The sequence below is a fragment of the Halichoerus grypus genome, chromosome 1, assembly GCF_964656455.1.
Source record: "Halichoerus grypus chromosome 1, mHalGry1.hap1.1, whole genome shotgun sequence".
Lineage (NCBI taxonomy): Eukaryota > Metazoa > Chordata > Mammalia > Carnivora > Phocidae > Halichoerus > Halichoerus grypus.
This window is the reverse complement of record NC_135712.1, coordinates 213596677-213622498: the sequence shown is the minus strand read 5'-3', so window position 1 is coordinate 213622498 and position 25822 is coordinate 213596677. Positions and strand designations below refer to the sequence as shown.

Genomic DNA, 25822 nt, shown 5'->3' with positions numbered 1-25822 from the left:
CCCGGATGTGCAGCGCGCTGGGCCCGCCGAGGCTGCACGGTGCTGGGCGGCTGGGCGCCCGGCTGCACGCGCTGGCGACCGCCGCGCTGGAGCACCCGTCCCCTCCCCCCGACGCCGCCTGGCATCCGGGCGCGCACCTGGCCGGCCGCCCAGCGCGGGGACCGCAGCACCTGGCTGCATTGTTGTCACCGCCGCCCCCTCCCATCCTCCCTCCCTACCCACACAGGACCCAGCACTCGCCCCGACTTGTGCGGGGCTCGTATTCCTTTAAGTAGCCAGACGCCGCGAGGGGTGGGCGTGGTGGCCGGGGGAGAAGTGGAGGGGGGCGGTGTCGGGCCGCCCTGATTGGCCCGAGGCCCGGGCGGCGGTCGTACGCGCCTGCGCATTGCGCAGCAGCGCGCGCCGGGGAGGGGGTGGGAGGGCGCGCGGGTGCTAATTGGCCGCCGCGGCGGCCCCGCCCGCGAGTGGCGGGCGGTCACGTGACGCGACGGCTGGGGGCTCCCGGCGCGGGGGACGCTGGTGGCCAAGATGGCGGCGGAGCTGGTGGAGGCCAAAGTGAGTGAGCGGCGGCGGCGCCGGCCCGGGCGGGCGGGAGAGTGGGCGGGGGCCGGGCGGCGGGCGGAGGTCTGCGCCTTCCGCTTGGGGCCCCACGGCGCGGCCAGCTCGCGGTTCGCCGCCCGGCCCCTTCGCCCGCTCCTGGCCCTGGCGCGCCGGGTGCGGGCGGGGGGCGGGGAGGCCGGGGGCGGGGCCCCCCAACCTTTCCCCAGCCTTCGCGCTGGGGGTTGGTTCTCGGGCTTGAGGCGGGGTTGCCCCCCCACAGCCCGAGTGGTTAGGGTCCAGTCTCCCTAAGCACGGGGACAGGGCCGCGCCTCCCAGCTAGAGGCACAGTTCCCCCGGACAGCAAGACGGGCTGGACTGCTCGTCCCCTCCTCGCCCTGAGCCGGGGTCCTGCTCTCTGGCCTGGGGGAGTGTCTTCGCCTCCCATGGCACTGAAGGCTGGCATCTGGGTCTCAGCCTCCCCACCCAGCAGGCCAGCTGGGGTTGGCGACTCCCTGCTCTGAAGGGTCCCCTGACCCTTCTGCCACCGATTCCACCATGCGGGGTGATGAGCCAGGGTCCCGAAGCACCCCCAAACACAGTGTTTTCTTGGGGTTCGTACCCCGGGCTGGAGTTTGGACCCCTAGTTCAGCTCCCGCGTTGGTCCCAGAGCCCCGCCCCCCTCCTGACACCATCTCTCTCGCCTTCGGAGTGGGCACCGTGTCACTCGAGTTTGCTCTCCCGCCTGGGATGGAGTCCTGACCACTGTTCTCTGTTCAAACCCTTCCTAACTCTCTCCTCAGTCTTGGGTCCTGGGCTTTGCCTTCCTCCCACTTTTTACCCTCGGGACAGCATCTGTGAGGTTTTGGACTCTGCTCCTGGGGTCTCTAAACTTCACACTAGCAAGATCAGACCCCATACTAAGTTTCCCCTATACTCCTTAGTGAGTCTACTAAGATCGTACTCCCTCCATACAGCTCCCAAAACCCCACTTTAGATCCCTTTATGCACCCCAGCTCTGGCTTCTGAGCCTCCCTCTCCTTTTTTGCTGGTTTCTTGTGTTGATCCATGGAGAGTCCCCCACCTCTTTCTTCAGTGCCCTCAGTGCTTCTCCCTCATACTCCATTTTGGGGTTCAGGTTCCACATCCCATAGGTGCCATCCCTATTAAGGGATGTACCCTCTTCCAGGTACCTCCCCAACGGTGAGGCTCCAGAGCCCTTGCCCCGAACTACACTAGGGTTGTTCCTTTCCTTCCTGAGAAGTTTACTCAAGGTCTTTGGTGGCAGGGAGGTAGGGGACTGGACCTTTGCTGGACAGAGGCTCCTCCCCCTCCTTCCCCGCTGGTCTCCCCTCCCCAGGGTCCTGACCTGTAAATGTTTTCTTTCTCCTGTTCCTCTCTCTCCTTCCATCTCCCTTCCCTTCCCGCGGAGATCTGAAATGGAGCTCCCTTCCCCATGGAGCATCCCCCTCAGTGCCTGTACTACATACTCTGCCCTTCTCTAGGGTTTTGAGAAATTGGGACTTCCCCGGGAGATGCAGAAGTCTGAACTCTGCACGCCCGAGGTGGCAGCCGGTGGGCTTGAAGTCCCCTGGAGCCCTGAAATTCAGTGGTCCCATGGGGCTGTGACTCTGTGACTCTGGGCCTGGGCACCCGCCCCCACGCCCACCCCCACCAGAGGGTAGGGACTAAATTCTTTTATACCGTCCAGGGCCTTGAAATATGATCTGATGAACTCTACTTGACCCTCTGGTGGCTGGGGCCCCCCACCCCAATTAAATCAACTTGACCCTTTTTTCAAGTTCTCTAGAATGTGAGCCTCCGTTCAGTGGCACAGCTTTGCTCTGAGCCTCGGGAGCCTTTCTTCTTTAGTCTCTGGCTGTCGCCGTGGAGTGTCGCACGTGTCATTGAAGTGTTCTCTTCTTTTAGGTGCTTACCTAACCTTTTGTATTAGGAGCTGGAGATTTCGTCTTTTGGGGTACAAAACTGGCTGCTCCGTGGGGAGAGCAAGGGGGGGGGTTGTTGGTAAACTTGGAAATCAGACTCTTCACCTGAGGCCCCTGAGAGGGCTTGGGGGAAGAGGTAGTCTGGGAACCCCTTGGGATGGTAGCATTTTGCACAGATCTCCCATTTCCTGGAGAGAAGGACCTTAACTTTCCCCACGTTCAGAGGAACCTATACCCGAGACTGGTTAAGTTAAGCCCAGCAGCTCTATCCAGGCTGATGTTTTTCCACGCAGCACCAAACAAGCCCAGAGTTGAGACTATGGAAGCCGTCGGGGCCTGGTGCTGTTTATAAACACAGATCTGAGGGGCAGGCGGGGTAGGATGAAGCCATGGCAGGAAGTGATTTGCAAAGCGCTGAGGGCTTCTTCCTGAATGTTTGTGCCCCTCTCACGCTGTCCCTCCTCCCAGTGTCAAGGGCAGGCTCCTTGGTGGTGGCAGCTGCTGAGAAATCTGAGTCGTGAACATATGGCAGCTTGAGGGATGTGCCCCAGGATGCTCGTGCGGCAGATCCGGATGTCCAACCTGGTGAAAGGGCTAGGCCTCGGCGGGGGCAGGGCGCTCCCAGGGGCGGGGTGATGTTAGAAGATGTGTTATGGTCAGACTCGGCGTCCCAAGCCCACCTGCCTTTAGCTCCATGGAGGGCAGTCAGCTTCCACATGACATCGCTTCTCCCCTCCAAGGCCTTGGGCCTCTTCCAGAAGAAACATCTTGTTTGCAAGCCTATTTTCTCTGCTTAAGGTAGGAAGTCAGGCCAAGGAAGGTGAAGTCTTTGTTTTCATAAGCGTTCCGGGCTTTCTGAAGGCCAGCACACTGCTTCGGTCCCGAGGCCAGGGGTGTGCTGGGATGTGAGGGTCCCCAGGCCCCCAGACAGCTGGGGGGCAGTGGGAGGAAGTGCCCTTGGGACTCCGATGGACCCTGGCACTGCCGCGCCGGAAGAGCCCTCGTGCTTGGCATGCGGCGGACACTCCACGTCTGTAGTGCGGGAGCAGGAAAAGGCTCTCTCTTGAGATTTTGCAGGCAGGACGGGGCAGCTCCACACGTCTGTCTCTGTCGTTTTGTGCCTCGACAGCCCCTCCCCGCCATCAGCTGGAGCCTGGTGTAAGGCTGGGAGTGATCTTAGAGGGTTCCCATCCCACGTGGCTAGATGAGGTGCCCAAAGTGCAGAGAGGCCTGATGGAGGACCCAGGGTCGTCTGGGAACCCGGGGCTCCTAAGTCCCAGTGCTCCCATCAGTCTCCACGCCTCACCCCTCGACAGCCAGGAAACGGGAAACACCAGAGCCTTCTGGCATTGGGACCGCTACGTAAACACCCTGGCAGGATTCCCACCCACCTCCGACTGTCAGACTCTCAAGTTGAATTTAAGGGCTTTATTGGTTTCCTTGGGTGCTGTCCTGCCCTGTGCCCGCCAGCTTTCAGTATACACCCTCGTCACTTGTACCTGTTTTCCCCATTCCCCTGGAAGGTTCTTTTACCCACCACGTTTCATTCAACACAGGCCAGCTTTGGGGCTCAGTGTGAGTGGCCCTGAAACCCTGCCGGCGCATCCATCCTTCAAGGACACTTTGCTCATGTAGCCTCTGGGGAAGCGTCTCTCCCCTTGGGGTCCAGGGTCTCACAGAGGGCAGGCCATGGTCAGGCCGCCCCAAGGAAAACATTGGCATCAGCTGAGCTCTCGTGTTTGGCTTGATTGAGTTGGAGGGACCCTGCCAGACCTCTTTCATCACTTCGCCACAGCTCACTTCGCCACAGCTCACTTCACAGCCTCTGGGGCTGCCGGATTCCCAAAGCCTTCCCCTCAGACCCACGGTTCTCGATCCTGTTCCCAGGGGACACTTGGCAGTGTCTGGGGGACCTTTGTGATTGTCACCGCTGGGTTTTGGGGGGGCTCCTGGCATTGAGTGGGTGGAGGCCAGGGATGCTGCTGAGTACCCCACAGTGCTCAGGACAGCCCCACCCCAGAGAACAATCCAGCCCCAGCGTCCACAGTGTCGAGCTGGAGAGGGCCTGCTGGAATGATCAGCAGACGTTTGGTGCTCGCGTGTGCTCAGCTCCACGTGGACGCTTGTAGTGCGGTAGAGAGATTACCCCTGGCTTTAGAGTCAGGCCTAGGTTTGAATCTTGGCTGTAACGTGGAGCTCCCCCCAGCCTGGCAGGGTTGTTTTAAGAATCAGAGTTAAGTATATGATTGCATGTGCAGCTCAGTTCCTGGCAGGTGATTAGTATTAAATCGTGGCTACCATCCTCCAGACTGAAGGGAAAACATGTTTGTGGCCAACGTTGATTTACTCTGCTTTCCGTATGTTACCTCATCTGGTCCTTCCCACATCCCGACGAAGTGGATCCTGTCATCCTGACGAAGAGACTGAGGTTCAGAGAGGCCATTAGTGTTCTTGGCTAGGGAGTGGCTGAGGCTGTTTACGGGTAAAGCAAGATTCCCAGTTCCTGCCCTGGGGATGCTTTCAGGCTTGAAGATGGGAAAAGAGAACCTAAAATAGAAGGCAGTGGTGTGTGTTGGGGGGGCGGTCAGAAGCTTTTGCTGCGTTGGCAATGCCGAGGAAGGTTTGAGAAGGAGGAGGGGAGCAGGGCTGAGCTGGGAGGGGGCATCACAGGGAAGGGTGAGCAGGAAGCCTGAGCAAAGGCATGGAAGTGGGACTGAGCCTGGGCTAGTGGGCCTGGTGCCAAAACCGCCGCCTCCTCCTCCTCCTCCTGGGCTCCTGCCAGCTAGAGTGAAGGGGACCTGGGGGCAGGGCGAGGCAGCACCTGATGGGCTGTCACTTCACTGTCCCCCAATTTAGGGCCCAGGTGGCTCCAGGAAGCCCCTTGCTGCATTGGCAGTCCCCGAATCTGGCCAGGTCTCCTCTGAGCGTGTGTGTCTGTTGTTGCTCTTCCCCAGAACATGGTGATGAGTTTCCGAGTCTCCGATCTTCAGATGCTCCTGGGTTTTGTTGGCCGGAGTAAGAGCGGACTTAAACACGAACTTGTCACCCGGGCCCTCCAGCTGGTCCAGTTTGACTGTAGCCCCGAGCTATTCAAGAAGATCAAGGAGCTGTACGAGACACGCTACGCCAAGAAGAGCTCAGAGCCTGTCCCCCAGCCCCACCGGCCCCTGGACCCCCTGACCATGCACTCAACCTACGACCGGGCTGGCACAGTGCCCAGGACTCCCCTCTCGGGCCCCAACATTGACTACCCCGTGCTCTACGGGAAGTACTTGAATGGACTTGGACGCTTGCCTGCCAAGACCCTCAAGCCAGAAGTGCGTCTGGTGAAGCTGCCCTTCTTTAACATGCTGGACGAGTTGCTGAAGCCCACAGAGCTGGGTGAGTCTGCCACCGCCCTGGGGGGGGGTGTCCCACCTTCTGCATTCCCCCAGTGCCTGTGGCAGCTACGTCACCGACCCGGAGTGTCTCTCAGGAAGCAGCAAGGGCCAAGGGGTCGTGGGGGGCTTTCCCTCCTAGGAAGCACAGAAGCCCCCTCTGGGTTTTTATATTAGTGACCTGTAGGGTTGTCTCACGAATGAGCGTGAATCACAGCAGCTTAGCACAACAGGCACGTGTGAGTGGCTTAGCTGAGCGGTCCTGACGCACGGGCACGGTGAGGTCTCCGTCAGGCTGTTGGCTGGGGGCTGTCTCATCTGAAGGCCCGACTAGGGCTGGGGGCCGCCCACTCACAGGGCTGCTGGCAGGTCTCGGTTTCTTGCTGGCTTTTGGCTCGAGACCCTGATTCTTGGCATGCGGGCTCTGGAGACTGTTTAAGCATCCTCACAGTGTGGAATGGTGGTTTGCTTCGTCCGGAACCAATGATGGGGGTGGTGGGAGGGTTCGTGTGCGCACATGTGTGAGCGTAGGCGCAGCTACAAGCCACGTCGTTTCTTTGACCTCCGCTTGGAAGGGACCTAACTTTGCGTTCCACGTTCCGTCGGTCACACAGACCAACTCTGTACATTATGGGCCGGGACTGTTCCAGCCTGGACCATCAGGAGGCGGGCATCACTGGGGGCCACCAGGGATGCTGGCTTCCATGCTCTAACTCCTTGTGGCAAAAGGGCTGGAAGTTGGATCTGACCTTCCTTCCTTCCTTCCTTCCTCCCACAAAAGGCTTGTTTCCTGGTAGGCAGCCTTGGGAGCAGCCTTGGCCAATGGGTTCAGGCCGATCACCATGGACCAGCTGGTTAGGGAAGGCTGGCTGTGCTCCCAAGAGGTGGGACACCGCCAGGAGTAGAGGAGACAATGCCAGGGCCTTGTGGTTCCTCTCTGCTCATTTCTCTGGCCCCCAGGTCGATGGCGCGCCGTGTGTGGACAGGCCCCTGGCCCCTCACTGGCAGCCGTGATGATGGGGCAGGCTGGGTGTCAGCCTGGTCTCGGCCCCCTGTGCTCCCTCCAGCCACAGCTGCTGGTGCCTCCAGGGCTCCAGATAGCGAGTCTAGTGCGACGGGCTTCTTGGCGCCCCTCGGATTTGACTGGGTGCCCGCGTGGGCCTGGAGGCCCCTCTGGTCGTCATTCTCACCTCTTCCGTCTTCTTCCCCTTGAGGGCCTGCTGGGTGGGAGGCCTGTGGAAGCCCACCCTGGGGAAGCAGCAGGGAACAAGCAGAGCCCTCCACCCTTGTAAGGGTTCACGCTGGCATTCCTCGTTTAGGGCCTAGAGGTGCCCCGAGCGCATGTCAGTACTATGGGTCCAGCTGCCCCCCTGCAGCCCCTCATCCACGTCTCCCTTTCAACCCCTGCATCTTTACCGAGCCCCTGCCGCACACCAGCTCTGGCCCTGGTTGTGAGTTGGTCTCTGCGTGCCGTGGCAGAGGTCACAGCCCCGCCGTGCCCCCACCCGCCGTGCCCCCACCCGCCGTGTGCTTCAGTCCCTCCTGCCCTGCTGACCCAGCATCCCATCTTGCTCAGCCAAGGGGCCCCTCTGTGCACGGAGAGTTCCACGCCAGCCCCGTGCCAGCGAGCCCACTGCCCAGCCCCAGCTGCGGGGAAACGGGGGATGCAGCTGCCTCTTTTCCTCCTTCCTGTAGCCCTTGAGCTTCGTGAGGTTGGGCAAGGCGGCTGTGGTTCTGGTGAAGCTGGAAGGAGTTGCTGCTGGTCCAGGCCTTGGAGTCCCAAGGCCCCATATCAACCCGAGTCTCTGCCCTCTCCTGCCTTCCCTCTGGCAGTCACCAGCCCCCGAGTGGGGAGTAAGTTGGCCTAACAGCACCTGTCATGGGGTTGACATGGCACCATTGGAGACCCAAGGCCCTTTCCTCAGTTTCTCCAGGACAGCCCCCGCCCCACCCTGGCTCTGCTCCTCCTGACTACCCTCTGTACGTGTTGGAACCCATTCTCCCCCTACCCCCAGGGGTTCTCCGGCAGGCTCTGGGGGCCTTGGGACTGGCTGGCTCTGAAGGTCAGGCTGATGGTTCAGGTTCCTGAGGACTCAAGGGTGATGTTTGTAATAAGGAGGCTGGGTTTTCACCGGGAAGCAGTAAGTCAGGCATGGCACTGGGCGGGGGGCAGAGGTGACTTTGAACTCAAGGGCCAGCATTCTCCCTCTCCTGCCTGGACCACGAGCTTCCTTCCTGCATGGCCTGCTCCCACTCCTGCCCCACAATGCATCACTTTGCCCTAAGCCCCCGGGGACCCCAGTCACCTGATCTCCGGGAGAGTCTGCTCCCCTGTCTACACCAGGAATTACTCTGCTGGCGGCTCAGAACAAAGAGGCCAACCCCGCCCTGCCCTGGCTCCCACCCACTCCCCCGCCCCTATCCTGAATGTACCCCTTCCTTGGGACTCCCATCCTCAGGGACCCTCTGTTGCCTGCTAGGTTCTTAGGGAGAGCCCTCGTCGAGCACAGATCTGGCCCTGAAGCCGTCTGGTCCCCTCTATTCCAGGACCAGTGGGTTTGGCCCCCACTCCTCAACCTGGGGGCCTCCCCGTGGTGACTTCTACAGCACTGGCATTGCCCAAGAGCCACTGCACGGGGCTTGCACTCAGCCGGCTTCCCCTTCCCCCTCGCTCCTGACCGTGACCTGCTGACCAGAATGAGGTCCAAACACTCTGGTCTGTTTCCCCGGAAGAGCCGCCGGCCAGCTCCAGCTTTGGGATGGAGATCGCGCCGGGTGCAGAGGAGACATAAATCACAGGGAGTGGAATGTTTGGGTTGGGGGAGGGGAGGAGAATAATGGAGCTGGAAGGACCTTAGGAGACAGATGATCTGCTCCAGCGGGGCTGGCACCTAGAAAGGTCGGGAAACTGGCGCAAGGTCACACAGCATGCTGAGGAGGGGGCCCTGGGGCCGCAGGCTCAGCCATCTTCCTGACTCTGACCCCTCCCTGAGTCATCAGTGCCCTGCACCCCTGTGGGGAGATACCCATTTTGAAGCACGTGAATGTTCTGGACCTCAGGCCTCCTCTTAGCTCAAAGAGCCTGGCTGTCCGACCCATCCCAGCCAGGAGAGGGGCACTTGCTTCCCAACCCCAGCAGAATCCAAGGGGGGCCAGGGAACACCTTCCTGGGCATGCCACTGCAGCTGGGGGCTCACTGGGCATCTGATAGCCACCCAGGGTGTGAGCGGCCGGAGAGTGACGGAGGAGGCCTGGAGCCCCGTCGGTGCGTGGGAGAAAGGAGAGGCCGTCATGAGACTTGAGGGCGGAAGGAAGGAAGCACGACCTGCCGCAGTGCTGCTCTGTGAGGCTCGCCAGTGTCCTGTGGCCAGCATCTCGGGCTGTGGGGCCGGGTCCTGCCGCCCCGAAGTGAAGGAGCCACCCCACGTCGTGACAACTCCGAAGGGTCTCCTGGTTGTCTCCGTGCCCCAGAGGGTGGCCAGCACCAGTGTTGGCTGGGGACTGCTGGTCTGGCGCCCGCCCCGTTGTGCAGGGCACACATGTGTTCCCCCTCCGGCCTCTGGCTGGTATCGCCGAAGCAGCAGGGGAGGTATGGGGTCTCCCGGCTGGCGTGTTTTGCCGGGAAGCTGCACTTGAGGTGAACGAACGGTGCCGGGAGAGCAATGCTCTGCTTGGGGAGCGCAGGCTTCCTGGGGGCGGTCAGGGCCGGGAGCTCCTGCCGATGCATTCGTGGGGAGGTGGCAGGCAGGAGGCTTCCTGGAGGAGGCCACGTTCCAGACCTGAGGGGTGAGTAGCCATAAGCCTGACAGAGAGGAAGGAGCAGGGGAGTGTGTCCCAGGCCCGGGCCTGGCAGTGAGCGAGGGCTCGGGAACAGAAGTCCTTGTGACTGGAGCGAGGTGTGGCGTGAGAGGAGAGAGGGAGGGAGAGGCCAGAGAACACAAGATGGGTGGGCCACGGGGAGAGTGGGGGCTGGCTGGACTGTCCCGAGGGCTTCGGGGTCGTCGAAGATCTGGTAAGCTTTCCCGGGTCTCGTTTCCTGGGGTCCTCTCTGCGGTGGGTGTTAGCTCCTGAGGGACGCAGAGGCAGAGTGGCCTGTGTGCCGTCCAGGGGCCAGGCGGGGCTCACACGCAGGTGCATGCTCCCTCCCTGGGTCCTCAGGTCCATCCCGGGCCCTGGGAGCTTGGGTGGTCACGTGGCATCCCAGGTCCCGCCTCCCAACTCCAGGGGCAGGTGGCCCAACCTACTGGGCCGGCGGGGCTTCCCCCACCGCCCACCTGCCCAGCCGTCTCCCTGCTTTCTTCCCTCCACATTGTCAGTCTTCCCCCCAGCAGCCAGAGGAAATTTTTAAAATAGCCGTCCGGTTATGTCCTTCCTCTGTTCAAAACCCTCCCATGACCCACTGACTTTTCTGCTTGGTTTCTTCCCTGCCCTCCTCTCCTCTCTCTCCCTTCCCCTCCCCTCCCTATTCCTCCAAAACACCAGGCTGTGTTGCCCTGGGGCCTTTGCACATGCTGTACCTTCTGTCTGTCACACTTTCTCAGACACCACATGGCCCTTCCCTCCCGAGGCACTTAGCCTGAAGCTCATCTTCTTTTCCTACTTGCCTGCCTTCGCCTTCTCGTCACCACCCTCTCCCCCTCCATGGCTTTGCCCCCAGCCCTGGCGTGGCTTATTCATTTGTAGGTGTTCTTAACGTCTGGGCCTGGGACCGGTTCATTCCCTCACTGCATCCACGGCGCGGAGCGGGGCAGGAGGTGCCCAGTCCGGGAGCTGAGAAGCAGCCAGGAAGCTGCCGTGAGAATGACCGAGAGCTAGCATTCTCCGGCTCTCCTTCAGTGTGTGACCCTGAACCATCCCCATGAGCTCAGGAGTAGCAAATCAAGAGCCCGCCAGCTGGGTGTGGGCACCCAAGTTCTCCCCTGTGATTGGAGGAGTTGGGGTGTGAGCCCAGAGCCCCTGACCCAGGGCAGGTGCCTGCTTGCTCCCTGCTGTTGGCAAGGTCCCTGCACCGCCCACACCGTGTCTTAGACCTTGACTTCCCCGTTTGGAGAGCCGGGGCCGGAGTCAGAGACCCTATGTGGGTCTGGGGGCATTGGCCTGGAGGACTGGCCTTGATCCTTCTCTGAGGCCCCAGGGTGCAGGAGGCTGCAGACTAGTGGGAGGGAGGCCAGGCCTCTCTGACTGATTGGAGATCCTGGTTTCTTTGCTTCTTATTTAAACTTTTGTAAAATTGTGTGTGTGTTGTAGAAAATAGTATTTGGCCCCTGTTGGAGGTTTGGGCTTGTTCTTGCCACCCTCTTCTTTTTTGCATGTGTGATCCTCCAAAACGGTGGCTACGTCCTAACTACTGTTTTACCCTCCCCCTCGTACCCCCCATATCGTGTTCTCTGCCGGTGGTGGTTTGCACAGTGGCCTGGCAGCCGGGGTAGAGATGGTCGTGCTGGGCTTGGATTGAACCGGAGGCTGGTTTCCAGTCCTCCCAGAAGACCTGGGAGCAGGGGGTTCCCTCCCTTTAGTCCCTGGGGGGCTCTGAGGCCTGGGGTGGGTACCTCGTCCTAGCCCACGCGGGGCCCCCATGGCTTTGTGGCAGCCTGTGTGACACGGCAGAGGTACTTTGGGGTTGGTTCAGTGTTCATGACGAGCCAAAGACACTGGGAAATTGTGTTGATTCTTCGGAGGTAAAAGTTTTAGAGAAAAATCAAGCGGGCAAGGAGAGACAGGCAGTACCAGGATTGCAGGGGGCTTTGGGGGGCTTGCAGTTTTTAAATAAAGGCGCTCAGGGAAGTCTGTCATTCTGGTGGAGTTGGGGCAGACTTCAGAGACATCAGGGCCATCTAAGTAGCTGGGGGAGGAATGTTCTCGAAGAGGGGATGTCGAGTGCAAAGGCCCCAAGGCAGGATGTTCTTGGCACTTGGGGAACACGAGGAGGTGGCCTGGGTGGCTGCTGTGGAATCAGGGCCACTTGGGGTGGGACAGCATCCCTCCCTTGGGGGAGCTGGGGGGCCATCGAGGGGTCAGTGTACTGATCGGTGGGGTAGGGGTGGTGGGAGAGGGACCTTGCTAGTGTGTTTTGAAATTGGAGCCAACCAGGAATTGATGCTGGGGGTCGGGGGGTGCCGAGAGTCGTGGATGCTGCCCACGGCCCAACCCTGAACAGCCGAAAGGGTGGAGCTGCCATTGGCAGTGGACGATGGAGGCCTGGATTTGGGGGACCCCCACCCCCCTCCTACCGTGTAGGGTATGCTGTGTCCCAGCCGAGGGGGCGGCTCACCTCCCACTGGCCACTTGGCTTCCTGAGGGAAGTCAGCCACCCGGGGCCCATGGCACAGCAGAAAATGCGAACGCTATCCCCACGGTGGTGTCATCTAGAAGGGGGAGCCCTGGAAGGGACCCCAGACTCTTGGCCTCCCATGATAGCGCTCACCTGCCTGCCTTGTTTCTGGGGACGGAGCTCCCTGGCCAGCGGGTGGGATCGGCTTCCCGCTCAGCCGCTGCAGCCCAGCTTGGGTATGGTGAGCCCCCCCCCACCCCCCCGCCCCGCCCCGTCAGAAATAATTGCCCTTTGGCTCTTAGGGCAGGTCTGGGCATGTCTACAGGTGGCCTGTGGGCCCCCTCACCCCCCCAATTAGACGGCCCTCCTCAAGGGCCCCAACCAGGACTGCGCAGGGACTCGCCAGGCCCTCGGCAAACAAGCGTGAATTGGTGGCGGCAGCTTGGTGGTTAGAGCAGCTGCCTCTTGCTGAGCTCCAGCCTCACGCCAAGCTCTGCGCCCCGAGAACTGGGTCCCGGGGACGGAAGGCACCCAGCCTGGGGTGGGGGTAGGGATGTGTGCCCCGGGCAGAGCTGGGTTATGAACCTGGTGGTCTGGCTTCTGAGTCTCAGCTGGTTTCAAATCCAAATTGTGTTTGCTTTTTGCTTTTATTTTTTTTAAAAGATTTTTATTTATTTGAAAGAGGGTGAGCAAGAGAGATAGCATGAGCAGGGGGAGGGGGAGAAGCAGACTCCGCTGCTGAGCAGGGAGCCCGATACGGGGCTCGATCCCAGGACCCTGAGATCATGACCTGAGCCGAAGGCAGACACTCAATGACTGAGCCACCCAGGCGCCCCGTGTTTGCTTTTTAGATAGGTTACCTGCTGTTGTGGTTTGGAATTCAGAAGGTTCTGGAGCAGCGGTTGGCCGACTAGGGCCAGGGGCCAATTTCATTGGCAGCCTTTCTTCCTAAACCAAGCTGTATTGACAGAGCAACGCCCCGTTTGTCTGTTTATTGTCCCTGGTGGCTTTCATGGTACAAGGCAGAGTGGGGACGTTGAGGCAGAGACCACGTGTCTTACTAAAACGCTCCAGCCCTTCATAGGAGCAGCATGCACAGCACTGTTGGAAGGGTTGGCAGTACAAAGAAAGCTGGCTTCTAGCCTCTCCCAGTCACTCCGAGGCAGTGACTGTGGCCGATTCTCAGGGGGCTCCCAACCCAGAGATGCCTCTCATGCAGAGGAGCAGACCTGCACTTACGCAGACCCTTCCCCGTCGGTGACGCGAGTCCGGGTGTGACGCGCACCCACCCGCACCAGCTGCTTTCACCTGACAAGAACATCTCGGAGGTTACTCCTTATCGTCCTTATCGGAGTGTGAAGAGCTGCTGGATCCTTCGCTGTCTGTGTCAGGGTTGCGTGGTATTCCTCTGTAAGCTGCTCCGGAGCGCATCTTCACCAGACCAGGTCGGTGGGCATAGATTTAGGTCGTCCGCCATCGATGGAAACCGTTCTGAGTGATGGCTGTCCGCGGGCCTCGGTCATCCTGTGTGTGTGAGCACGTCTGCGGTTGTGGCTCCTAGAACAGGGGGGCCGCTGGGTCCACGTTGTGTGTGGGTGATTTTGGCACATTGTGCAGGACGGCCTGCCCTCCCCAGAGGCTTTCGCTCCTGCCAGCCACGTCGCATCCAGTCTTCTGATCGGGTGGCTTTTCAGTGTGGTTGGTTGGTTTTGTTTTTGTTTTTGTTTTTTTAAGATTTTATTTATTTATTTGACAGAGACAGCGAGAGCAGGAACACAAGCAGGGGGAGTGGGAGAGGGAGAAGCAGGCTTCCTGCATAGCAGGGAGCCCGATGTGGGGCTCCATCCCAGGACCCTGGGACCATGACCTGAGCCGAAGGCAGACGCTTAACTGACTGAGCCACCCAGGCGCCCCTGTGTAGAGGTTTTAAACCAATCTTGCATTCCTCAGCTAAATCCCAAGGGCCCGGATATTTGCTGATATTTTCTAAAGGGTTTTTGTGTCTGTGTTCGTGGGGGATGTTTATTTGTAATTTTCTTTTCTTGATATGTTTTTGTCAGGTTTTGGTATCAGGGTCATGTCAGCCTTGTAAAGTGAGTTACTTGTTCTCTTCTTTATTTTCTGGAAGTTCATAAAAGTTTATACAGTTTCTTAAATATTAGGTAGAACTCACCAGTTGGATCTGCAGTTTTCTTTGTGGAAAAGTTTTTAATTATGCATTCCGCTTGTTTAACTGATAAAGGGCTTCTCAAATTTCTTGTATTTTTTGGTGCTAGTTTTGGTAATTTGCAACTTCGGAAGAATTTGTCTATTTCATTTAAATTGTCAGATTTATTGTCATAAAGTTGTTGGTTTCATTCCTGTATTAAACCAAAAGGCTATAGATGTGTACTACGGTCTATTTTCGTTTCTGACAGTGGGTGTGCTTATGATCTTTTTTTATTGTTTATTCTAGTTAGCTTATCAAAGAAGACTGGTTCGATTATTATTTCTGTTGCTGACTTTCTGTTTTTATTTTTAATTTTCTTCTAACTTCAGCTTTAATTTGCTCTTTTTTCTAGTTTCTTGAGGAAATGTAAGGCCTTCATTTGAAACCTTTTTCTGTCTTTTTTAATAGAATCATTTTAAAGCTCTGATTTTGCTTCCAAACGACTATGTTAGCTGCTTCCGCCAAGTTTTGGCGCAATGTATATTCTCATTTAGTTCAGGGACTTTCTTTTTTTTTTTTTTTTAATTTTTTTATTGTTATGTTAATCCCCAAGTTCAGGGATTTTCTGATCACCCCTGGGGTTCTCGAGGCAGTTATAATTGAGAGTGAAGAGCCAGCTTGTCACCACCATGGTTCCGTCCCCTGGCAGACATTCCTCCACTTCTGCACCCAGTGGGCACTTTGGGATGGTTAGTGCGGTGCCCCTGCTGCCCTCCTGGTGTCTCCTGCTGTGAGCTGGGCTGCTCCGTGACTCTTGTTTTGTGCACTTGGAGGTTCAGGGCAGTTTCACTTGCCTACCTCCTTTGCTGGCCATGAATGCCTGAGGCAGGACCTCTGTCCAGCTTGTCCCTGTCCCCTCCAGCAGTGCCTTGCAGGGGCTTTGCTGAGCACCACACAGACAGGCACACGCTTGCCAGGTGCCCAGAACAGTTGTGTGAGGTGGGGACAGCGTTGTTGGCATCTTACAGGCTCCAGGGGAAGCAGCTGGCGCAAGGGTGTGCAGTCTGTCCCACTGCATCCTGCCAGCTCGGCAGGCTCCTCTCTGTGAGCTGAGCGCATCTTTTTTTTTTTTTTAAGATTTTATTTATTTGAGAGAGAGAGAAACAGCATGAGAGGGGAGAGGGTCAGAGGGAGAAGCAGGCTCCCCGCTGAGCCGGAAGCCCGATGTGGGACTCGATCCCAGGACTCCGGGATCATGACCCGAGCCGAAGGCAGACGCTTAACCAACTGAGCCACCCAGGTGCCCAGGCTGAGCGCTTCTGTTTTCCTCAGAGACCCTTGAACCCCGGAGGGCTAAGAAGTTTGCTGCTTCCCAAGAGGCCCTTCCGGGGTTAGGGGTGTTCCCTGAATCGTCGGCTGTGGTGTGGCACCAGGAAGGGCTGGGCTTCCCCTGCACCCTCGTCCCTAGTGGCCCTGCTTCCATCCCACAGGCCTGGCTGCCTGGGTGAGGCTCAGCCTCCTGTTCCCTGCTTCCGGGTCTGAGGAGGGTCCAGCCCCTGGAAATGGGTGTGGCTGGCTCCCTCACTGGGGACCAGACATCACCCTGACCCTGAGTTTGTCTTTAGTTCCACAGAATAACGAGAAGCTTCAGGAGAGCCCATGCATCTTTGCGTTGACGCCAAGGCAAGTGGAGCTGATCCGGAACTCCAGGTGCGCTGTGCCCTGCACCCCTGCTGGCCTCCGCGGCAGGCGGTGGGCCGGCATGGTCTGGGGCCGTCTAGAGGGCTGGGCTAGGGGCGCCTTCTGCAGACCCCGTGTCGGCCCTGCGCTCCGCCGTGGGGGGAGGGGCAGCCCCGCCCCCGCCCTGTGCTGGGCGCCGCCGTGTGTACTGGGCGGTGCGCCCCGTCTGCACGCTCTCGCTGCCTCTGGTCCGCAGCCCCCGCTTTAACAGAGCTCCCCTGGGCACTGTTGGCATTGGGGCTGGATCCCTCTTTGGGGGGGCGCCCTGGGCACCATAGGGGGCTGAGCAGCATCCCTGGCCCCACCCACTTGATGGCAGGACTCCCCTAGTTGTGATGGCTGTAGCTGTCCCCAGACACTGCCTGGGGTCCTGCCGGGTCAGGATCTCCCTGCTGAAGACCCCGAGCCATGACAGCTGAGGGCCAGAGGCATTCCCGGTGTCCGCTGTCCGAGGCCCTTCTGTCTGGAGCAGCCGTTTGTTGCCCACTTGGCACATGCTGGGTCTCTGCCTCCCGACCTATTAAATATATCCGCGTGGACACTCCCCTCCGGTTGTACAGAGGGGGAGGTCATCTGCCCAAGTCACCAGTGAGTAAACAGGAGAGAACATTTCAGTCAGCGCCCAGAGACCTGCGGTTGCCAAGGGAGGGAGCAGGGGAACCTGTCTGGCTAGCGCAGGCGAAGTGATCAGCGTGCCGTGCTGGGTGCTCTCCTGCCTCACTGACCCCCCTTCTCCCCTCTGCTTCCTCGGCGTGTGCAGAGAGCTGCAGCCCGGGATCAAGGCCGTGCAGGTCGTCCTCAGGTAAGCCTGGGCCTGCCCGCATCCCCCAGTGCCCGTAGCCCTGCCCTGTCCACCCCAGGTGCATCCCAGTCGGGCCCCTCTCCCTCCTGACGGCTTCTCTGGTTCTCCCCGGTCAGAGGGGGAGGCCTGCTCCTCCTCTCTTCCTGCTGTCCGTCCTGGCCTGTGGACACATCACCGCCCAGCCTTGCTCAGACCAGATCTGGGGCCCCGAGAGCCCCTCATACGGTCCAGAACGGCGATGCATCTGCTGGGCAGAAATGGCCCTTGTGGTCTCCACGCCGGCCTCGCACCCGTCCCCCTCTCAGGGCCACCCCTCTGGCCAGAGCCCCTGCTGGCCTCACGGTCCACGTTGTTCTTGCAGAATTTGCTACTCAGACACCAGCGGCCCTCAGGAGGACCAGTACCCGCCCAACATCGCCGTGAAGGTCAACCACAGCTACTGCTCGGTGCCGGTGAGTGCCCCCCCACACCCGTGCCCCCCCGCCGCAGCCTTGGGCCACTGGGGGGGGGTGGGGCAGAGAGGGCACCATGGAACCTCTTTCCGAGGTGTGAGCCCCCACGTCTGCTTCCAGGGCTACTACCCCTCCAATAAGCCTGGAGTGGAACCCAAGAGGCCCTGCCGCCCCATCAACCTCACCCACCTCATGTACCTGTCCTCGGCCACCAACCGCATCACCGTGACCTGGGGGAACTACGGCAAGGTGAGTGGGGCGGGGCTGCCTCCTGCCTGCACCCCCCCCCCCCGCCCCGCCTCGGCCTCACCACCCCTCCCCCACCTCTGTCCCCAGAGTTACTCCGTGGCCTTGTACTTGGTGCGGCAACTGACCTCTTCGGAACTGCTGCAGAGGTTGAAAACCATTGGGGTCAAGCATCCAGAGCTGTGCAAGGCGCTGGGTGAGCTGGTGGGCCCATGTGTCACCCCGGGGGATGTGGAAGGAGGGGGAGCAGAACAGCCAGCACAGAAGCCCTGAGGCAGGGACGCGGGAGGCAGGCCCTCCAGCCCAGGGAGCCTGGGTGGTGAGAGCCAGGGGCAGGTCTGGCATGTGGGCAGGGCGAGCACATGGGGGTCATCCCCACAGCAGCGAGGCGGGAGAGATCCTGGGGGGTGGGGGCTGGAGGCCGATGCTTCTGACTGCTGGGCGGGCACCAGGGACACGGGGGCAGGAGCAGACCCGATTCACAGCTGCAGGTACCGGGGAGTGATGGAATCCAACCTGAGACCAGACCAGCTGTGTTGGGAGTGGTGGGGGGGACGTAGTGAGCACTGAAAGTGAACCACCGCCAAGACGGTCCTGTTTTTTGGCTCGTGTCCGTGCATGCGCTGGCTGTGCGGCCCCAGGCAAGTCACTGGCCTTCTCTGGTCACTGCACCTTCTCACCAGATCCTCACAGTAGTCCTGGGCCGAGGGACTTGGCGATGTCCCCATCTGACCACTGGGGACCCTGAGGCGCAGAGTGGCAGGGCTCCCGCCTGTGCACCCCACCCCACTGCTTCCCTCTTTCCCTCAAAGAGCCCTTTCTTCAAAACCGGCCCCCTACCTGCCCATCTCCCTGTGGGGACAATGACCGACTTGACCAGAGGGGGCAGGCATTGGCGTGGGGGCGAGGTGGGATTCATCCAGGCCGAGGCCCACAGGGTGGGGGCAGGGCACCCAGAGGTCTGGCGGAAGTCTGGGAGAGGCGGGGTCCGCAGGGCTAAAGGGAGTGGTGTGTGTGGGACCGCTCGGGCCCCTGCTTGGCGCCGATGGTTCAGTTTCCTCTTGGAAGCCACCCGCAGCGGCTGCTGGGTTTTTAGTTGCCGCGGGAAGTCCTGTACTTGTCTCACCTGTAGCCTTCTTGCTGCACCCAACCTTCTCTCTGTCGGGTGGGGAGGAGGCGGCCTTGCTTCAAAACCAGATGCACCTGAGTCCATCACTGGCATTTGGCCAGAGAGGCAGGCCCTGAGGTGGGAATTCATGTGAAGGTGTGAACAGCTGATGCGGCCTTCGGGACATTGGGGAAAGGGGTGGGCCTAGGTCCCCTCAACCCTGTGTGGGAGGGGAGAGGAAGCTTCTGGAGGAGGGGCTGCAGGGGTTACATGGAGGAAGGAGGGGCAGCTCCAGGGTCCGTCTGTCCTGAGCCCTCTGGGGGTCTGTCAGCCAGTCTCCCCGTTCCCACTCAGAGCCGAACAAACGCAGAACGAAAGGGTCCGGAGGGAGGGAGACCGCACTCCTCCTTGTGGGCCTGCCTCAGGGTTTGCTCGGGCGCGTTTCCTTCCAGTCTCTCTCCCTGCCGTGTTCACCGGCAAGAAGGGCGCCTTGTATGTTGTTGCGGGCATTTTCCACGAGGCCTTTGGCTTCAGGTCACCCGAGAGGCCGTGCTCGTGGGCTCACTCCTGCTCCTGCCAGGGTTGGGGGTGTCCAGGAATGGGGCTGCCAGGACCATCCTGGAGCGGCCCATCTTCCTTCTCGCTGAGCCCTCCGGGATGGTTGGTGTGGGACACACAGTCCCAGCGAACAGCCCCGTCTGCGGCTGTCGGTTGCCTCCATCTTTCTTCCAAAAGAGGCCCATGGGCTGTGAAAACTGGCAGCAGAGGGGGCTTGTCGGGTCGGCCTGCCCCATCGGCATGCCAGGTTGTCCAGAATTACCGGCTGCGGCCCAGGACACTTTCACAGGTGATCCTCGTGGCCCTGGGCCCTGGAGCTAAAATGTACATCTCGACATCCTGGGAGGTGGATGTTGGGGTGCTCCGTGTGTGGACCGTCTTCCGCCTGAGATGGAGGGGTTGAGGGTGCTTGCTGCTGCCTTCCCCGGCGTCCAGGGTGCTGGAAAAGCCTGCGTCTTGGCTCCGACCCTGCAGACGCCTCTGTCCCTTCTGCTAACGACGGCCGCCCCCTTCTCCGCAGTCAAAGAGAAGCTGCGTCTGGACCCCGACAGCGAGATCGCCACCACCGGCGTGCGGGTCTCCCTCATCTGCCCGGTGAGTCGGGCTGTGCGCGTCCTCTGCTCCCCACCTGCCCGCAGCGCGGGGCCGCCCGGGGGGGAGGGGGGCCACTCACGCCACCCGCTCCGTCCCCGCAGCTGGTGAAGATGCGGCTGTCGGTGCCCTGCCGGGCGGAGACCTGCGCCCACCTGCAGTGCTTCGACGCCGTCTTCTACCTCCAGATGAACGAGAAGAAGCCCACCTGGATGTGCCCCGTGTGCGACAAGCCGGCCCCCTACGACCAGCTCATCATTGACGGGTGAGGCTCCGGGCGGCGCTGGGCAGCCCCCGTCCCCCCTGCGCCCACCCTGTGGCAGGAGGGGCCGCGCCGCGCAACTCCGGAGGCCCCTGGGTCTCCTGACTGGGGTCTGCGGGTGGCTCAGAAGCCCTGGCCGCGGGGAGGGCAGATGTCCTCCTCGTGGGGCTCCGGGGCCTTCGTGCGCCGGCGGGGCTGCTAGCTTAGGCTCTCTGGGCCCAGGAGGTCGGTTGTTGCTTGTGACCCCGCGGACCTGGAGTGAAGCAGGGACCCCGAGAGCTGCTGCGCACCCAGCATTTAGCACTGCTGCTGGTCTGCCCTCTGTACGGAGAGGCGGAGAGCACAGTCTCCCCGGCTCCGGTCTCAGCTCTCGGGTGCCCCTCTGCCCAGGCGGCGTCAGCCCCGCCCCAGGCCACAGGGGGATGAGGGGAAAAGGCCGTTCTCCCCAAAAGGGAGACTTTGCTCAGGTCTTAGGTTTCCAGAAACCGAGCCCAGCACCTGACCAAGCAGCTCCGGCCAGGTGCCAGCCACACCCACGTCCTGTCCCCGGAGCTGGGGGAGGGGCGGGGGGGCAGAGGTTTTGGTTAGGGGAGATGCGGCTGCCAGGCTGGGTCTGTGCCTACCCTCTGCGCCTGGCAGTGCGTGAGGGCCGAGTGTGTGCGTGGGATTTGTGCATGCTGTGGGCCTGGGATGGCCCACGGTCGGTAGGGGCTTGGTGTGAGTCCGTCCCCACGTTGGGGTGCTTGTCTTCATCTGGTCACTGCACTCGGGCTGTTGTCAAGCCATCCCTCCCAACCGTGCCAGGAGGTGGGCCTGGATCGTCCCCACCTTACAGATGACGAGACTGAGGCTCAGAGGGGGCAGTCACCTGCCCCGGGCATGCCCAGCTCACAGGTGGCCGGGCCAGCACTGGAACCCAGGTCCGGCCAGCTCTGAGCCCGGCTCCCCTCCCCGGAGGGGCTGAGCTGCCGTGCCCCAGTGTCCCCACGCCATCTAGCCTTGGGGTGGAGTGAGGAGGCCCCTGGGGCCGGGCACAAGGGTCAAGGCTGAATGGCCGCTCTGTTCCTGGCCTGGCAGCTGTGTGGACCCGTGCTTGCCTCCCCCCACCCCCACAGGCCGAGAGCGGGTCACCCGGGCTCGAGTGGCGGCAGCTCCGACAGCTCCAGGGGCAGAGGGTCCTGGGGTTTGGGGTGTGGCTGTGCCCCACACGCCACAGTCCCGGCATCCCACAGGCTCCGGGCATAGCCAGGGAGGCTTCCTGGAAGCAGGGTCCTTGATTCGTGTGCTTCCTCGAGGATTATGCTCTTTTGTCCCACCCTTGGCCCTGAGCTGGGTGACTCTGGGGTCCTCATAAGGACTCTGTCCCACACTCTGCCTTCCGAGGACCCCCAGCTGGGCATGGGGAGCGTGGGGCACGAGCCAGCCAGAGACACTCCTGCTTGGGCTGCGCACGGGGCGCTCCGGTGGGGACGTCCACGGCAGCGGAGCTGTGTTGACACCACGGAGTGGCCCCGGGGCGTGTCCTGGAGCAGGAGAGGGGCTCCCTCCTGTGTGACTGCGCCTCAGGTGGTTGAAGTTACGTGGGGGCAGGTGCCGCTTTGACCTGGAACAAGTGTTGGGGGCCACATTGGCCCGTTGCCACCGCGGCACGCGTGTCCCCTGTACGGGACCTGGCCTGGCGTGGGCCCCTCGGCTGCTGGAGCTGGTGGGCGCTGCACAGGCCTCATAGGTGGGCGGACGGAGGCCCCGTGACCGGGAAGGGCAGGGCCAGGAATGGAGTCCAGGCGGCCTGCTTTCTGGTCTCATTGGCTTTGGGGAGCTTCCCACCCCTCCCCGGGCCTCAGTTTCTCCATCTGTAAAATGGGTCTGGCTGGCAGTACCTCAGTGAAACGGTGCCCGGGGCCAGGGCGTGTCCCGCTGGGCCGGCCGTGCCCTCTTGTGGGTGCTGCTGTGTGCGGGGGACGCGGTGGTCTCACTTCTCCCTGCCCCGCCCCAGGGCCTCTCGGGGGCTGTGAGCAGCGCGCCCGTCCCGTGCACGCCTGGCGCCTCGTCTAGCGAGGGGCGGCGCGGGGTCGGGATGGAGGGAGGGGCCGCGGGGCAGAGGGGTAGCGGTGGGCACACGGAGCGCGGCGCGGGCGGGCCCCCCTCCCGCAGCACCGCTGCACCTCGGGACGCCGGGCCCTGGTGGGGGTGTCCGAAAACCGCTTCCGCAGGGAAGGAAGTGGCTTATTTAGCGAACGTCCCACCTGAGTCCGGGGGGGCGGGGGGGGGCAGACAGCGGCCCAGGAGTCAGCCCCCCGTCCCTCCAGGCTCCTCTCCAAGATCCTGAGTGAGTGCGAAGACGCCGACGAGATCGAGTACCTGGTGGACGGCTCGTGGTGCCCGATCCGCGCCGAGAAGGAGCGCAGCTGCAGCCCCCAGTGCCCCATCCTCGTGCTCGGTGAGTCGGCTCCCCGCGAGCGGGGCAGAGCGGGGCTCGGCTGGGGGCCCTGGGGACCCCGTGGCGCGCGTGGAGGCGGGGGAGCACTCCAGGGCCCCTGCCCTTCACTGGCCTCCCCGCGCCTGCTCTGAGCACCTCTCCCTGTCGCCCTCAGGCACCTCGGACGCCAACGGGCTCCTGTCCACCCCCAACGTCAACGGGGGCGGGGGCGGGGGCGGTGCGCTTGGGGGCGCCGGGGGCGGGGGCGGCGCGGCAGGCGGTGTCGAGAACGGGAAGCCAGGAGCCGACGTGGTGGACCTCACGCTGGACAGCTCGTCGTCGTCGGAGGAGGAGGACGACGAGGAAGAGGAGGAGGAGGACGAGGACGAGGAGGGCCCCCGGCCCAAGCGACGCTGTCCCTTCCAGAAGGGCCTGGTGTCGGCCTGCTGACTGCTCGTCGCCGCCGCCACCCCCGGCTGGACGCTCGACTTTCCTGGTGCTCACCCACGCGGAGGGGGCGCAGGCGGGCCTCGGGGTGCAGAGGGAGGAGTGATTTGTTTCTTTTTACTGTTCATTTTGTTTTTCCACCCCTTTCCCTGGCTCCTGGCACCTGTACCTCTGGACTCTCCTATCGGAGAATTATAAAAAAGTAAAATGACAAAAAAAAGTACAAAAAAAAAAAAGGAAAATGAAACAACAAAAAAAAATGAAACTCTTACAAACAAGGCAAGCCACCCCCCCAGCTGCCTCCCCAGCCGGAGCCGAGCCGCGGAGCCCGAGCCGCGGAGCCCGAGCCGGCCCTGGGAAGGGGCAGGCAGACCCGGGGAGCCGCACTCAGACGCCCCGCCTCGCCTCTTCCAGGGACCATTCCAGCCGGTGCAGAGGGACGGGGCGCGTGGGGGTGGTGGGGGCGGCAGGGGAGACGGACGGGCGCACGGCCCCCCTCCCTGGCAGCAGCCACGACTTTGACATTCGTCTGTTCCTTTGCTTTTTTTCTCTGCAAACACGTTCTCTCGCCCAGAGACCCTGGAGCGCACCGCTGAGCAGGGAGCATTTTAGCCAAGAAGCCATGGAGTGGGTTGGGGCGGGGAGGGGGGCGGGGGGGCACAGGAGGGGCGGTGGGGGGTGTGGGGGGGCCGGGGAGGGTTTAGCCACAGATGTGTTGTATTTTTTGAAAGTGCAATAACTTGGTATTTTGAAGACCCAGCATGTGGCCAGGACCCCCTGTGGAAGGCGGGGGCCCCAGGGTGCGGCAGCGTGTGGCGTGGGGGGGTCTCAGTTTTCTAGCCAGCTACCTCGGTAACTCCAATTCAGGTTAACTTCCCTACGGAACAGCGCAGATGTCCACAGACGCCCCCACCACCCCCGGCCCTCCTCGGGGGGGCGGGGCGGGCGGCCACTTCCCAGGGGGCAGCAGGGACTCCCGCCTCACCCTCTCCACGTGGGGTGGCTCCTACCCCCCTCTTGCTCTTGGGTTTTCCGACGGGTAGAGGCCTGCCTGGCCCGCGCCCCCCCCCTCGGGAGCCTCACTCTCGTCTTCCAACAGGACCAGGCCGAGGGCCACCGGTCAGCGACTCGCCCAGCCCCTGGGGGCGCCCGGCCTCGGGGGTCCAGCCATCGCGGGGGGTCCCCACCACTGCCCCCGATGCCTCCAGGAACCCACGGCTGGGTGCCCGGCCCCCCGCCCAGCGTCCTTGTCCTCTGGAGGCCACGCTCGGTTCTCCCACCGCCTCTGCCCTCCGTTCTGTTCTGCTTTTTTTTCCTTGCTGCCCCCCCAGCCCCAGAATAATTTCCTTTGTGTAAACAGCTCTTCTAGTCAGGAAGCAATACCGTTTCAGGTCTGAAGAAAGGGACATCAATCTGGCCGAGGGCAAATTCAGTTTTACTGTATAAACTCGGCCGTGCAGCTCGGCCCCCCTCCGGCTGCACTGGCAGCTGAGGGCCGCGGTTTTCTAATATTTGTATTCTAATTTAATTGTTTTTAAAAAACGCAAATAAAAAAGGTCAAGGTGAAGCCACCGAGGCGTCCGCTTCTCTGTGCATTGGGGCGCTGGCCGGGGGTGAGGGGATCGAAGGACAAAAGCTCCCCGTGGACGGTCCCCTCGTGCAGCGTGGCGTTGGGGATCCAAAAGGCGCGGCATTTGGTCAAACGCGGAAGGTCGTGCTTTGCACTGCTGGGCCCGGCGTGGTCTTCCTGCGAGGCTGGGCCAGGAGCCGGGGCCGATCTGCCCGATCCAGGATTGTCCCCGCTCGCCTGGGGAGCCGGTGCGCTGGTGGGAGGGAACTCGGACCACAGCCCCGAGCGCGCAGCAGGGCCGCCGGGCGCGGGCCTGCAGTCAGTAGGAAGTGTCGGCGAGGACGCGGAGGGGCTGGAACCCTCGCGAGGGCTGGCGCCCTGGAGGACAGGACACCAGGTCCTCCCCCAGGTGAGACACGGAGTGACCACGGGACAGGCATCCCCGTCCTAGGTTAGTGAGCCAAGCTCACATACAAACCCGCACATGCATGTGCACAGCGGCCAGAAGGCGGAAACAGCCCCGCGTCCGGCGACAGGCGAATGGAGAAAGGAAGGGTGTCCACCACGTGCGGGCACATCCCGCCGCCGCGAGCAGGAGCCAGGCGCCCACACGCACGGCCCCGGGGACGGACCCCGAGCCCACGACGCTCAGGGAGGGAACCAGACACGGAAGGCCACACGGGGTGTGAGTCCACGTGGGTGACACGTCCACGGATGGGAAGGGGGCTCGCGGGACAGTGTGGGGGTGACTACTAACAGGGATGGGTTTCTGGGGTTATGGAATGTTCTGGAACTAGACGGGGTGGGTTCCTGGAATATGCTGCAGGATGAGTCTTGTGTGAGTACTATCTCAATTAAAAACAAACTCCTCCCTCCTAGCGGGGGTGGGGGGGACACAGGGCAGGTGGGAAGAGGCCCTGGTGGGCTGGTGGCTGCCTCAGGCCGCTGGCCCCATCCCCCCTCTGTCTGCCTGTGTCTGCCCCCACGGGACCCCGAATCCCTCCCCGAGCCCCCGCTAGTGCTCTCCCAGGCTGTGGCATGGCCATCCCACCCCTCGGTCCCCTCCATTACCCACCCCGTGCTCCCCGCTCGGGGCCCTGAAAGTGGCCATGTTTGGTAACCCCAACCCGGACGCGGAGGCTGCAGTCCCGGACCCCTCGTCGTGGGTGGGCAACAGCCCCCCTTCCTCCTGGGGGGGGATGTCAGGGGAGCGGCCAGCGCCGATCCTTGATCATGTCATGGGGCCCAGTGTGGGGCCGCACCCGGGGGCCTCCGACAGACTTGGGGCTCCCCAGCCAGACGCCCCGCCCCTGGCCTCCAGAAACCCTGGAGCTGGAGGTGACCGAG

General features: G+C 61.8%; 1 protein-coding gene across 2 annotated transcripts; it reads left to right on the top strand.

The window, feature by feature from the left end:
- The first annotated feature begins 465 nt into the window (after nt 1-465).
- On the top strand, nt 466-24476 carry PIAS4 (protein inhibitor of activated STAT 4). 2 transcript variants are annotated; one of them, XM_036116050.2, is made up of 11 exons: nt 466-555; nt 5438-5864; nt 15906-15963; nt 16781-16822; nt 17184-17274; nt 17395-17523; nt 17611-17716; nt 19707-19780; nt 19882-20042; nt 22349-22479; nt 22634-24476. In XM_036116050.2, exons 1-11 carry the CDS (start codon nt 529-531, stop codon nt 22906-22908), a joined length of 1521 nt encoding a protein of 506 aa, XP_035971943.1. In that variant the 5' UTR covers nt 466-528; the 3' UTR covers nt 22909-24476. The 2 variants fall into 2 exon arrangements, with proteins under 2 accessions (XP_035971943.1, XP_035971942.1); XM_036116049.2 differs by having other exon boundaries at nt 15906-15990.
- Nucleotides 24477-25822: the final 1346 nt, after the last annotated feature.